The sequence below is a fragment of the Pinus tabuliformis genome, chromosome 4_1, assembly GCF_031772625.1.
Source record: "Pinus tabuliformis cultivar Carrire ecotype Pingquan chromosome 4_1, CPIR1, whole genome shotgun sequence".
Classification (NCBI taxonomy): Eukaryota; Viridiplantae; Streptophyta; class Pinopsida; order Pinales; family Pinaceae; genus Pinus; species Pinus tabuliformis.
In genome coordinates this window covers 456,302,982-456,318,251 of record NC_142303.1, presented here as the reverse complement: position 1 = coordinate 456,318,251, position 15,270 = coordinate 456,302,982, and the positions used below count along the sequence as shown (strand labels likewise).

The 15,270-nt window shown below is 36.9% G+C and overlaps 1 protein-coding gene across 1 annotated transcript; it reads right to left on the bottom strand.

The window, feature by feature from the left end:
* Positions 1-5,046: 5,046 nt before the first annotated feature.
* On the bottom strand, positions 5,047-5,753 carry LOC149176363 (ethylene-responsive transcription factor ERF018-like). The gene has a single exon (XM_089423098.1). The coding sequence runs from the start codon at positions 5,631-5,633 to the stop codon at positions 5,094-5,096; it is 540 nt and encodes a 179-aa protein (XP_089279224.1). The 5' UTR covers positions 5,634-5,753; the 3' UTR covers positions 5,047-5,093.
* Positions 5,754-15,270: the final 9,517 nt, after the last annotated feature.

The window sequence follows — 15,270 nt, the reverse complement described above, 5'->3', positions numbered from 1 at the left end:
ACTCATCAGTTTCTTTCTCATCTTCCTCATCCTCTAAGGCCATGCCTTTGGGGTTTTCATCTTCTTTAGGGGAAGCTGATGGAGTGCTTTTACTTGGAGAAACTGGTTTTTGGGTTTCTTCCTCCGGTGTGTCTTCTGCCGGCTGACTTAGAGGATCAAATTTATTTTCTTGCATCTTTTTGGGAGGGGTGGGGGGGGGGGGGGGGCGCTGGACATTAACCTGGAGATTTCCTTTGCCAGAGGGGCCACCCTGCTTCTGTCCCTTGTGATTGGCTCTTGCTCGCTTGACTTGGTTCCAACCCTCTTCGTTCCCTTTCTCTGGATCTGCATTTGTCGGGTAGTTTCTGGCAAAATGCCCATAAACGTGACATTTCCTGCATTTGAATGGCAGCTGTTCATAATCCAAGATCTGCACGTGAGACCAGCTACCGACTTTGATTTTGATTGCCTTTGGTAGTCCCGCCTCTAGATCTACCTCTACACAAATCCTGGCGCAGTCGTATTGGTCCTTGTTGCTTGCCCGGTCTATGAATTTTCCGAGGGAGTTGCCAATGTGCTTCAAGGAATCCCAGTTCCAGCAATGGACTGGCAAATTTGGGAGGTGAACCCATACTGGAACAGCTTTGGGGACATCAACCGCCGGATCGAAGTCTGGGGTCCATTTGTTCAGATAGAGACCTTGAGGACCCATGAAGTACGGCCCATTTCAAAAGATCAGGTCTTTGTCTTCTTTGGAGGTGAATTCAAAAAGAAAATACCCTCGCCCTAGAAAGTATGAGGTTACACTTTGATTAGTCAGGGGCGCCCAGTTCCTCTTGACCCATTGCTCAGTGGTTTTCAGAGAGGGCCAAAGTCCCGTGAATTGGCCAATGAGTCCGCGATCCGCCAGAGACAATGCTACTTGAATGGGGGTCTCCGGAGGCAAAGAGATCTCAAGAATTTCATCGAGTTTCTTTACAAATTTTGATGCATCACTTCTTTTCTTCGGAGGCAAGCCGGCCAGGAGCTGATTGAAAGCATCGAAGGACGGATCAGGGGGCGGATCCGTGTGTTGGCCCAGTGACTCCATGAGGTCTGGTCAGATGTCGGTCGCCACAGGGGCAACCTTGCAGCAATGGCCAAACCCTAGCCAGAGAGATGGCTGTCTCGGATCTGAATCTGCAGAGAGACCCGCAGCAAAGAGGAGCCGCGGAGCGCGGACAGGGCAGCAGGTTTCAGAGCCCGCACGTTGCAGATCTCGTGGAAGGAGCCGAGGCTCTCAGGTTGCAGAGCAGCGGAGTTTAGAATCTGGAGCCATTATTCTTCTTAATGGTGTATTAGTTCTTCTGTTATGTTGCTTAAAGAAATTATGTTGCTTAGAGTATTTCTTTGAAATTCATCTCTATCAGGTTGAAGTAACCATTTTGTTGGGAAAATGTACAATATAATATCTATATGGGAAGTAACCAATTGTTGATTAGGTTTGGTTTGTTTATTTATTTATTTTAACAAAATTGGAGTTTAGATATCTTATCTTTATCCATAGTCTATCACTTATATGTTTTGAGGGTTTTATGATGTATTATTTGGTTTTGTTTTTTGGTATGTTACTGTGTATTTTTTGGCCCAAAATCTGGTAGAGATTTTAGAATCACAAATTTGAATCGTTAATTCTTCACAATTCTAATGTCCCAATAATCTTTCAAAATGTTAAATTTATATATTAAATCAAAAACTGATTTTAAACAACAACATTGGCCAAAAAACTAATTTAACCACATTACAACAAAAATAATTAATGTTTAGATATACCTACAAACAAAAACAATTTTTTTTTTATTGTAACCTACAACTCGCAAGTATTCACCATCAGTTGCTGCTGGAACTGCCCTGCTTGTGCGTAGATACTTGCTTGTACGTGACAGTTGTTGGAACTAGAGATAAGATTGAGCTTTCATACCACTGTCTCTTGTCTCTATTTTGAAACTAGTAGAACACATTCTTGTCTTGAATGTTGTCGTACACCCGTAGTGGACCGGGAAACTGCAAATTTGGTCGGTGTTGGGAGTGTGGATCCTTTCACTGTAAATGGTTTCCAATACATTCAGCATTCGTTGTGGATTGACATTCTGCCATTTCTCTGCTTTTCTGGTTGATATGCAAAGGTACTACTGCAAATTTGTTTACCAGTTTATCATTGTGGGTTGACATTCTGCCATTTTTTTGCTTTTCTGGTTGACATGCAAAGTTATTACTGCAAATTTGTTTACCGGTTTATTTAATCAAGTTATGTGGACTCCTCAATACATGGTCTATCATACAGATTGAAAATCCAATTGCAAGCAGTGGTCGTGGATTCACTATTGGGTATATGTACACAAGATCTGGAGGGGTAAACCGTGTATCTTCTTTTTTATATTTCTTATATAAATAATATTATGCTTTTTCTGCCGCGAAAAAAAACCGTGTATCTGCTTGAAATTTTTATAATTTCTGTCGGCTTCCAAATTATACCATGTTTTTTTTAATGCCATTGTTGACCGATGGAAATATATTGAATATTGAAAGCAACTTGTAGTATTGCTTGCACGAGAAAGATTAAGTAGAGGAAAGATAGTAGCCAAGGCCAAAACTATAATCTTTCATTATAATTTAAATAATAATAAAAAAAAGACACTTGGAGTTTAATGTACTTTGTTCAAGTACCATTTATGGCATTAGTTTCAACAATTTCAGTAATTTGTTCAAGTGCCATTTATAGCTTTAGTTTTAGCAATTTCAGCATTCTATAGTTTGAGAATTTCAGTACTTTGTTCAAGTGCCATTTATAGCTTTAGTTTTAGCAATTTCAGCATTCTATAACTTGAGAATTTCAGTACTTTGTTCAAGTACCATTTATAGCTTTAGTTTTAGCCATTTTAGCATTCTATAACTTGAGAATTTGTTTTTAGCGTAATAAACATCATGTTAACTGCGTTTGATATGCTGTATTTTTAATTCAATGGCCAGATGTGTTGACAACCATGGTCATCAGGAAAAGGTATGCATGATTTTTTAATCCATGGTTTAGCCCTATGGTTCAATCTGTATTTTGTATTATTTTGATCTTAAACATTGTACATGCTATGATGGACTCATATTATATTCAGCGTTGTCCTTTGTATTATTTTGATCTTAAACACTGTACATGCTATGATGGACTCATATTATATTCAGCGTTGTCCCCCGTTCACTGTATTTTGTATTATTTTGATCTTAAAAACTGTACATCCTATGATGGACTCACATTATATTCAGCATTGTCCCCCGTTCACTGGAGAAAGTACCCACAACGTGTTGTTCGTCCAATGAATGTGGGCTCGAGGTTCTTCATAATTTTATGGAGAAAGTACCCACAACGTGTTGTTCGTCCAATGAATGTGGGCTCGAGGTTCTTCATAATTTTATGAGATGCCTACCCCGTGCCATTTTGCAAGAGGATGTTATGTATTAAAAGGTAAGGTAAATTAAACATTAACCACGAACAAAAATAGAAGTAATCACACATAAGAATATTAAGAATTATTTTGGGAAAATCCAGAAAATAAAAGTAATCACACACTTAGAACACCAAGAATTATTTAATTCCGGGGAAAAATCCAGTCTAATAGATTATAGCAAAATCTTGATCAAGTTTGTTGGGAACCCCTCTCAACCTTTGGTCCTATACAGATCTTGCTCAACCCTTGGCCCATCACACTGACCCAGGAGATTTTACTCCACTCTTGGCATTTTGGTGTTTGGCCCACTTACAATAGAAATAAATAAATTTATTTATAATCTTCATTCCAACCAGATACAACTCACATAAAACCAGGGATCACAAAACCATGTACCTGAAACCATGAGTTGTACATTATCATTCCCAAATCAAGGTTAATTTTAACAGAAAATGATATAAAAAATCATTATTAAACCATTGTCAATCCATGAATCCAAATTTAAACTTGCTGAGATTTGTGAGGCTGAATTCAAAATCTAGTTTGTGTAGAAATAAAATTCCGCAGTTTCCTTGTTATCATCGCCATCTTCTAACGAGAACTCAAGCACGTTGCTCCATCCGTGTTAATTGTCTTTGTGTTTATCTTTTAATTTTTTCAATTTTTCGGGTGAAAATTAACATTTAATTTTTTCAAATTTTCGGATGAAAAAGAAAAAAAAAAATCAAGGTGAGAAGAACAAAATACTGGTGGATGCAACTATCAATCTGGGTTCGTTGTAATGATCGTTGGGATGATATAGGTTTTTAAACCCTCTTAATGTTGTAGCTTGTTTGTTTTGCCGCTACCCACTTTCATGCGGCCTTTCGATACGACCAGAATCACATGGTCGAGTTACGAACCCCTGATTTTTGAGTGAAATTAATTTTATAATTCACTCGAACTGTTAGCTTTGAGAGTAGAAGGTCAAAATCCAAATCAATTCCCAATATTAATTTCATTATTCATTCCTATTCTAAATACCAGTTTCAGTATTCATTTCTCTCCTAGTATTAGCGTATTAATATAATTGAGAATCTGCTTGAATTCTGCAGATGAGGAGCTGCTAAGAAAATCTTTTGAAGAAAGAATCAAATAATTAATGTATCTCTGTATCCAGGTACAGCACTGTTAGTTTGATTAATTAGCTCAATGTATCTTTTTACAGGACTGATGGTAAAAGTATCTTAGTTTTTATATAGATGATAGTGAGAAGTTTTATTCTTTGACCAATGCACTTTCTGTCCTTAATATCTCCTTAATATCCTTAAATTTTCTCTAATCAATCATGTAAGTTTGGACTAATTTAGGGCCATAACCAAAAGATCATACCAAATCAAAGCCCCATGAAACTCTGCCTGGGAATGCAATTCAAAATGCATTGTAATTTATCATTTTGTTTCCATATTTTTTATTTAAATTTGATTGTGTACAGATAAATAATAATGAAGATGTGACCCTCATTTTGAGTTGGCAGGTAATGTCCTCAACGTGAGGAGCATTCATGACCAGTGTCATAAATGTCTCGAACAACAATTAAACCTCGGCTCTCTCACGCGGCCGAAAAGAATTTGAAAATGAATCGCCTTCCCTCAGCTACAACTTCACCCCAAAGTACTCCATAGACTCATCCAACGGCGGGAATTCATTTAAATTCGGAGACTTGCCGCTCTCCAGACATTCAAGAAGTACCCAATCCCAAAATCTCGGGCTTTTTTCCGTCCAAATCTCCTGGCTGTCATTGCTGCATTCCGATTCCGATCCCGTTTCCGAACAGGACGATGAAAATGCTGCTTCAGAAGGCAGCTGCAATTCTTCTGCGGCGAATTTGGCGGCAGAGACTTGAAATTGCGGCGGCGATAAAGAAGAGGCGCAGGGGATTTCCGGCGGAGACAGGGGAAAATTGAGTTTGGCTTTTGATCCTCTCAGGGAATACGCCGCAAAATCATAGGCGCGGGCAGCCTTTTCCGGGGTGTCATAGGAGCCGAGCCAAATTCTGCCTGTGCAATTGGGCATTCGTATTTCCGACACCCATTTCCCCCATTTTCTCATTCGAATTCCTTTAAACTGCCGCGACTTCAGTGAGCAATTTTGGCGTCTGTTTTGGGCGTTCTGGTTTTGCGAGGGTTTAGCCATGTCGGTTTGTTGCTCTAGTATTCCGGAGTCGAACTCAGGAAGTGCTTGAGAAGCTCGAAGTCTTTAAAACGGGGGAATGTGAAGCCTAGAGGGTTTGTACTCAGGACGCATAAAAGTGCTTGTACTCACTGATGAGTATAAGAGTGTTAGCTGCAGAGCAACATATATATAGAGAGAGGAAACCGCGTTGAGTACCTAAGGATTTATGCGTAGTAGTACACGTGTTCGCTTTTAAATAGCGTTGTGTTCCGAAAGATTTATGCGTAGTAGTACACGTGTTCGCTTTTAAACAGCGTTGTGTTCGGAAAGATTTATGTTTAATACAAGAAGCCAAGAGAAAAATATAGGCGCAAAGGTGAAAATAATTTATTGGTGACGTGGTTCATCAGGGAATATGCGGAACACTCTTGAGTCAGGGAATAAAGAGCACGAAATTGATGGGAAGCTTCTTTCGGGTGACGAGGAGTCCAATGAACGTAAAGTGGAATTGTAGAGGGTGAGCATATCCATTTACACTTTCCATGAATAGATACAGAATGTCAAAAATGGCTTGTAATTTGACGTCCCCGGGGTACGTACTTGTTTGGACGTATTTTGTTGTTTAGAATTAATTTTGCTATGCAGAAAGTGACCCCATATATATATATATATATATATATATTTTTAAATGTGTTCTAAAATACCCCGTATGCATTGCATTATATGCCAAATGCATACGTTTTAACAAATTAATTTTCAATTCTAACTTCGATTAATTAAGCCAACATTAATAACCAACTCTTATAAACTAAATTAGTTCATGCATGAGGAAAAAGAAAAAAATAAGATAGCATATATACCCAAAAAAAAAATGGATATATAAGAAAGATTTAGGTAGAATTCGTTAATTCTATGTTGTAGAATAAAGAATATTTTTTATTCATAATTATTTTACATTGATTAAAGGGTTTTTTTTATATTATTGTAGTCATCTCTATTATATTACCAAAATATACATTGCATGATCCAAAAAACATCATTACCATATGTATAAAGAGAAATAGCATCCCATGAAAAGAATAAGGTAATTAAACTGAATCAAAGCTTGTGAATCACACAACATCTACCATTTCATCAATGTATGATTAGATCGAAATATCAATGAAAGGCTCCCATTTCCAACATCATATAAAATTGAAGTGTAATCTTCCTTGAATATTCTGATGTTTGATTATTGCAACAAATACTCGTTTTATTTATTGATAGTATGCTTGATTCTTGTTCTTGTGCTTTTTTAACAGCGATATTCAAAACTCATGGAAAAAAGAAAAAACACAAGTGTATCTACTCAAACATAGCATACATATATTGTACCTTAAAGAAACACATATTGTGTAAAAGATCTCGCAAAATGTGAGGGAAAAGCCCCATCTTATTAGAACATTTTTACATGTTAGGAAGAACCTCCCTGTGAGCGAGAAGCCAATATTGTCATATTGGACATTGGTCTCTTTCTTCATTTGCTTTGCTTGTGTAAGTCCATCTAACACATCTCTATTTTGTAATAGTGCCCTTTGATACACTTCTCCAAACTCTTGAAACTTATGCCCTTCTTTTCAATTTGAATCCTTTCTCCATTTCTTCTCCTTTTATTTATGGTGTCTCTTCATCCAGAATCCATTCGATTATTTCTTTAGCTACCTATCGTCAATGAAACTCCTTAGTTGATTTGGTTTTCCACACAGTGTCATCTATTGGTGGAAAGTATGGGAAAATTATAGAAAATCATATTGTTGTTTCCCATTTTTCCTTTTCTCAGTTATTGCACTATCTCCTTTTCCTAGTGACCATAAATCTTGCAATGAGCAGCCTTGTCAACACATGAGTCCTTTCTAGAGCATAGGTTTCGAGTAAAGCCTGCACACTTCCTTTGCTTATTGCCTACACCATCACCTTGCTTTATGGCTAAAGGGTTTGGATGACATCAATGTTGTCAAGAATTACCTTTCCTTTCAATGCAAGCATGATCTATCAAGAAAAGTGGGTAGTTTATGTATCATCCAAGCCTTTTAATTGGATTTCTAGTATTTGCACCCTTCATGAAAAATTCAAGAAAAAAATTTACTGATGTTTTTCTTGTCTAGCATTCTTACTTCTTCATAACCCCTTTTTCCCTCTCCTTGAGAATTTTCAGTTAGCCTTCCGAGCAACTCTTCCTTAAAAACAAAATTCAATACCTAAAGGAAAACATGGTTTTTATTTGATGAGGCCTTGTTGACTGCACTTTCAAAGGGCCAACTAGTTCAAGGAATAACTTGTCTTAGAAAATTGGGTGTTCTTTTAAAGTAGCATTATTTGAGAACACCTCCCTAGATCTAGCTTTTAATCATTCCCTCACTATCAAATGCAAGTTGGATAAATTTTGTTACTTGATTCCTTCCCATAACCATAACTATACCCCCATCCTTCCCCAAAACACTTATCCAAATTGCTCAAACTCTAGCCTTTAAATCTTGCCCATACAACCATAACGAAGGACATCAAGCAATCAAGCATTGGGCGAAAAATTATTTGAAAAAAACACTAAGCCTCAATCAATGGAATCTCGTTGATACAACCCTGGTCAAGGAAAAAAACAATGAAGCATTGGGGTGAATGAGCACTTGAAAAAAACATTAATCATTCTTCCATTGAGTCTTGTCGATATAGCCCTAATGAAGGATGTAAAGGAGAAAATCATTGGGAGTAGCCCCTAATGATGAATCTAAAGGAGGGAAGCATTGGACTTTAAAGCATGGTCTATTTAGAACAAGCAGGAAGCGCCCTAGGTGAAATGAAACTCAAAGCAACCATTTATGTAGATTATAGGTCTTGTTTCAATTAGGGATAGGAATTGCCAAAAGTAATTGCTACTAATGATGTGGTAGAGGGAGTAGTGGAGAACAAAAGTAGCGAAGGACATTTCTAGCATAAAGGGACCATGGAAAGAGTAGAAAAGGGAAACAAATGAGACATTGAATTTTTCATAGCAATAGATGGAAACTCAAGAGAAACGAGAAGGGTTATTGACCATGGACTATACATGCTCTAACCGAGTAAACATTTAATGTTTTGTGAAGTAATGCCAGATTTAGATCTAGCATCACTTTAGTTGTGAAAAGTTATTAATCAATATGTGGTACAAGTTATGCTTTCATCTAATATATTTGGAGTTGTGCCTCGAGAAGAGGCCAGATAAGGCCTCAAAAATTTTGATTGGTTAAACAAAAGTGTTGTAATTGTTTGATAAGTCTAGAAAAAGTGTTTCATTGAATATGGGACTAAAATTTTGGATTAAAGATTTTGATTTACATTGCGTGAAAATATTTGAAAAATGAAAACCTTTTCCAATAGTCATTGATGCCTTCACGTAGGGACTAATAATAACATAGGAAGTATGTCATCTTGGCACAAAGTTTAGTTTTAGTTCATGTACCATCTATTCTAGGTAAGAAAAAAATGGTTAAATAATGATAGGAATCAACGTTAAACATAGTGAATATTTAAACTAATTAGTGTCGTTGTGTACATAGAATTTAATAATTCAATAATAAAAACTAAAAAAATTGTCTTCATGTGATATGTTTTCCAAGCTATAATCAATGATCATGAACAATTCACATGTATTTTTTAAATTGAAATGAATTTTGTAGCCTAGTGCTAAAAAGTTGGAAGTATAATAGATTGGTGTTCAATCTGTTGGCATTATGATTCAGGTTTGGCGCTATGGCACAGGTGTTGTACTTGATGGCAAATCACTCAAGTGGCAAATCTCTGTTCTGGCTCTCAAAATGATGGAAAATAAGAGGTTCGCAAGTACACCATTCACTTTCAAAGGGCCAACTAGTTCAAGGAAAAACTTGTCTTAGAAAATTGGGTGTTCTTTTAAAGTAGCATTATTTTATAACACCTCGTCGTTCCCTAAAACACTTATCCAAATTGCTCAAACTCTAGCCTTTAAATCTTTCTAATACAACCACAATGAAGGACATCAAGAAATTAATCATTTGGGAAATAATTATTTGAAAAAAACACTAAGCCTCAATCAATGGAATCTCGTCGATACAAACTTGGTGAAGGACAAAAAAACAATGAAACATTGGGGTGAATGAGCACTTGAAAAAAGCATTAGTCATTCATCCATTGAGTCTTTTTAATATATCCCTAGTGAAGGATGTAAAGGAGCGAAGCATTGGGAGTAGCCCCTAAAGACGAATGTAAAGGAGTGAAGCATTGGGAGCTTTAAAGCATGATCTATCTATAATAAGCACAAAATCTCCCTACGTGAAACAAAACCCAAAGCACCCATTTATATATATATATATATATATATATATATATATATATATATATATATATATATATATATATATATATTGTTTCAATTAGGGATTAGAACTGCCAAAAGTAATTCCTACTAATGATGTGGTAGAGGGAATAGTGGAGAACTAAAATAACAAAGGACATTTCTAGCATAAGGGTATCTTGGAAAAAATAGTCTCTCGGAAAGAGTAGAAAATGGAAACAAATGAAACATTGGATTTTGCATAGCAATAGATGGAAACTCAAGAGCAATGAGAAGGGTTATCGACTATGGACTATACATGCTCTAACCGAGTAAACATTTAATGTTTTGGGAAGTAATGCTAGTTTTGGATCTAGCATCACTTCAGTTGTGAAAATTTATTAATCAATATGTGGTACAAGTTATGCTTTAATCTAATATATGTGGAATTGTGTCTCGCGAAGAGGCCAAATAAGACCTCAAAAACTTTGATTCATTAAAGAAAAGTGTTATAATTGTTTGATAAGTCTAGAAAACGTGTTTCATTGAATATGGAACTAAAACTTTGGATTAAAGATTTTGATTTATGTGTGAAAATATTTGAAAGACGAAAACCTTTTCCAATAGTATTTGATGCCTTCCATTTGTTGAAAATAGAAACAAGAAATGATAGAAATAGAATCCAAAATATTCCAATTTTAATTTGTCCTTGAATTAAAATTGTGAATTAAAATCGAATTTAGTCTCACCAGCTACTTGGAATTAATTAATTAATTCATTACGGATTAATTAGTTGGAGAAATTCAAGTTAGAAGTCTTTCTGAAGTCATGCAAGAGTTATCCCTTAAATTAAGGAGATAAGCCTTAAATTAAGGAGATAATATTGAGTTATATTTGAGTTGTAATTAGTTGACTCAGTTTACTGAGTTAAGTCCAATTAAACACTAATAGAGAGTTGACAGTGAGTTGATGCATGCATGCACTCAACAAGTGTACTCCAGTTAACTGAAGATTCCCTCATCAAAAATTCATGCATGTCTATTCTGAGAAAGACCTAGTTGAGATTAAATACAAGAACAATGTACTATCAGTGGCACGTGTTTTCCGATAAAGGAAACTAATGCATGTAGTCAAGGTAAGGTTCCTTGAGGATTACGCAGTTCATATAGGGTGTGAGATCAGTTTTCCACTTGGTTGGAGAAGATCATTCCAAAGGAACAGTGTAAGGAAATAGGAGCTTGGAGGGCAGAGGATAAGGCTTGTGAGAAGCTTTGATTGCCTGTGAGCATCCAGGAGGATTGTACTGATAGCTGGCTAGCTGTGAGAGCTAAGGCTTTATATAATTCTAGTATATTTCCACCTTGTATGATAATACAGATAGTGTGGTTTTTAGTTGAGGCTTTCCCCTGAGTATTTTCTATGTTTCATGTGCATTGATTATTCTTCTTCTGGTTATATGTGTTCAGCTCGAATCTTTCCGCAATGCAAATTGATAGTAGAAGTAGGTTATAGTATTTTTCTTTGGTACATTAAATTATCAAGTTAAACTACAGTCAAATTTTCTACATGGTATCAGAGCGAGATTTGTAGAGAATTTGCAGAATTTCTACATGGTATCAGAGCTAGCTGATCTATAGAGAAATTTCTACATGGTATGGGAGCCAAGTTTATCAGAGCTATGATAGTATACAGAGAAGAGAATTCGAAGTTTGAAGTATGGGGTGGCAAGTGCAAAATCGAATTCTTATCATACTTCAAGGTTGGCTAATGGTGTTCTATGGCTTGAGACTCGAGTATACCTTGGAAGGTAGCTCGAATTACATAGCATGGAAAGATCACATGGAGGATGTATTAGAAGACAATGGCTTGAAGGATTTCATTGATCAAGAAATCCCAAAGCCAGGTTCAACTAATGCACAAGAGTTGGCTAAGTGGAAGAAGTGTGTGGCGAGGGCAAGACGAATCATCCTTAAGGGAGTGCGAGACCATATTATCTCGAGTATCCATGGGAAGGATACTCCATATTCAATGTGGAAGACATTGAAGGACCTCTACTAGAACAATAGCGACTGGAGGAAATTGGCGCTCAAGGATAAGCTTCAAAGAATCAAGATGGAGAACAGTGATACTATTTCCACATATCTGAACAAGCTCACCACTTGTAGAGATGAGGTTAGCAGTGTGGGAATAACTACTGTTGATGATGATATGGTGAGCCTCACTCTCATTGGCCTTCCAAAGAGCTGGAATAGCTACTAGGACTTTCTGAATGGAAGGGAGAAACTATCAAATTGGGAACGACTGTGGTCGGATTTGATGCAGGAGGAGATCAGGAGGAGCATTCGAGATGGTTACTCATCCAAGGATGATGATGAAGAAAATTTGGCCTTAACGAGTAAGGCAAAAAAAGGGAAGGGGAAGGATTCCCATTCCAAATCGAATTCTTCTCATGGAGGGAAGAAGGGTGACAAGTCTAAAGTGAGATGCTTTAATTGTCACAATATGGGACATTATGTGACTAATTGCCCATCGAAGAAGTCCAAGAAGGGATCCTCGGAAGGATTGGAAGGTGAGGCATTAGCCTCTCAGTTCAAAATGGACTTTACTTTCATTGCATGCATAGTGTCATCGATGATGGGTTGTGGTTGGTATCTTAACAGTGGAGCCTCATTCCACATTGTTGAAAATAGCAATAAGAAATGCTAAAAATAGCATTGCTATAAATAGCATTTTAGGATATACTCCAACTCTGTTGGAAATAGAAAAAAAATAAAAATGCTAAAAATAGCATTGCTATAAATAGCATTTTAGAATAGATTCCAATTTTAATTTGTCCTTGAATTAAAATTGAGAATTAAAATTTGAATTTAGTCTCACCAACTGTTCGAAAAAGATTAATTAATTCATCTTGAATTAATTAGTTGGAGAAAACCAAACATGAATTCTCTGTGAAGACATGCAACAGTTATCCCTTTGATTGAGGGAGTTATTCCTTAATTAAGGAGATAAGGATGAGTTGTATTTGAGTTGTAATTAGTTAGCTCAGTTAACTGAGTTATGTCCAGTTAAATTAGTTCCAAACAGTTGGAGGAACTAATTGTGAGTTCAGTCAGTTAATGCATGCATGCATGCAACTAGTGTTCTCCAGATAACTGAATATTCTCTCATAAATAACTCATGCATGTCAATTCGGAGAAAGACCCAATTGAGATTAAAGATAGGGACATTGTACTATTAGTTGGAGGATTTTTCCCATAAAGGAAACTCATCCATGCAGAAAGAATTATCTCCTGTAGGATTATGCAGTTAGTTCAGAGATCAGTGTTGTGTGTGAGGTGAGAATCACATAGGTTGCAGCTGGAGGACCCAGGAGAAACTGCGCAAGGAAATAGGAGGCTTAGAGGACTGAAGGAAGGCATATGTGTTGTCTATTCTGTCTATGAGCAGCAGTGAGGGATTGTACTGAGAGATGGATAGCTTGTGAGCTAAAGCTTTGTGTAATCTTGAAATATTTCCACTTGTATGATATTATAGAGATCGGGCTTTTTAATTGAGGCCTTCCCCAGAGTATTCTTCTGTGTTCGTGTGTGATTGCTTTCTTATTCTCAGTTATATGTGTTTTATTTGATCTTGCTCAAAATCGATTAATCTTCCGCAAGTTTGTTGTAGAAGTAGATCTAGTATTTTGCTTTAGTATATTACATAATCCGTTGATTTACAGTGAGAAATTATACATGGTATCAGAGCAAAGGTGATCAAAGCAGTGAATAGTATACGAAGAAGAGAATTAGAAGTAAGAAACAAAAAATTGGGCCTCGAGTTTGTAGAGAAGATCTGAATATTTTTGTACAAAATTTTAGAAACAAATAGCAGATCTAGATTCCTTGCGAAAAAATATCCAAATTCAAAAAAAAATTCGGCTGAATTGGAGTTCGGATGAGGGAGATATCGCTAATTTAAAATCAACTCTTTTTCCAGAAAATTTCGTGACGGCAAGAAAGATGAAACAAATTGGTGTGCTAGCCAAGAACCTATATGCACTTGAGGTACAAGATGCATGAAAAGCCTTGAGGAACAAGGCAAATGTTGGAGACTTGGTGGTTGAGAGGGAGAGTACATTACCTCTCAACATGCAACGCCAGAAGAAGTCTCAAACAATTGTGGAGGAGCCAAAATTAGTGAAGCAGCTTCAAGAGGTTGTGGAGAAGCCACAACCAGAGAAGTCGAGAGGAGACTGAGTGGAGGCATCCATTCATGTAGAGACCTCCAGTAGGGGGAAATTTCGATCCAAGTCAATGGAGGGATCACATGTAGCCATACCTCCATGTGTGAGGTGGGGCGATGTGAAGTGATAATCCCATGAAGGTTGAAATAGGGGCAGGATCCTTGAGGTACCCAACCTCTTTGATTAGACCTTGCTATGGGAGCCCCGACAAGGTGTAGTAGGATTGGCTGAGTGGGTAGAGACAGATGCAAATGGAGTGGCAGAGGGGGCTTCAACATCAGCGGGTGTTTCTAGCCCAATAGGGAGGTCAGTTGGGAGATCATTTATTTACTTCTCAGTAATTGAGTTGCAGTGCAATGTTGGGCAGCACGATGCAACATGATGAGAGGAGGTGTAGTGCGGGTGCGGCGCTGGGAGATAGGACCAGCAATAGGAGGAATCAGTGTGGTTGATGCAATCAGAGATCAAAGTGACAAAGGCTAGAGTAGTCAGATACTGAAGGGCACAAAGGTGCAAAGTTTTCAGTCGACGGAGGCAATAGCAGTCAGAGACTTTGATGACAGAGGCATCATTCTGATTCAGGTTGGATATTTTTTGTTTATGAGTTGCTAGAGCAACAACACTTGAGAGAAGTGTTGCATGCAGAACATTCCAAAGGTTTAGGTTCAGGTTCGAGTTGAATGTCTTTCTTCTTGAGAGGGAGTGTTGAAAATAAAAACAAGAAATGCTAAAAATAGCATTTCTATGAATAGCATTTTAGGATATACTCCAACTCTAATGGAAATATCTAAAAATAGAAATGCTATAAATAGCAATTCAGGATAGATTCCAATTTTAATTTGTCCTTGAATTAAAATGGAGAATTAAAATTCGAATTTAATCTCACCGGCTGTTTGAAAAATAATTAATTAATTCATCCTGAGTTAATTAGTTGGAGAAAATCAAACATGAAGTCTTTGTGAAGACATGCAATAGTTATCCATTTGATTGAGGAAGTTATCCCTTAACTAAGGAGATAAGGATGAGTTGTAATTAGTTAGCTCAGTTAACTGAGTTATGTCCAGTTAAATTAGTTCCAAAAAATTGGAGGAACTAATTGTGAGTTCAGT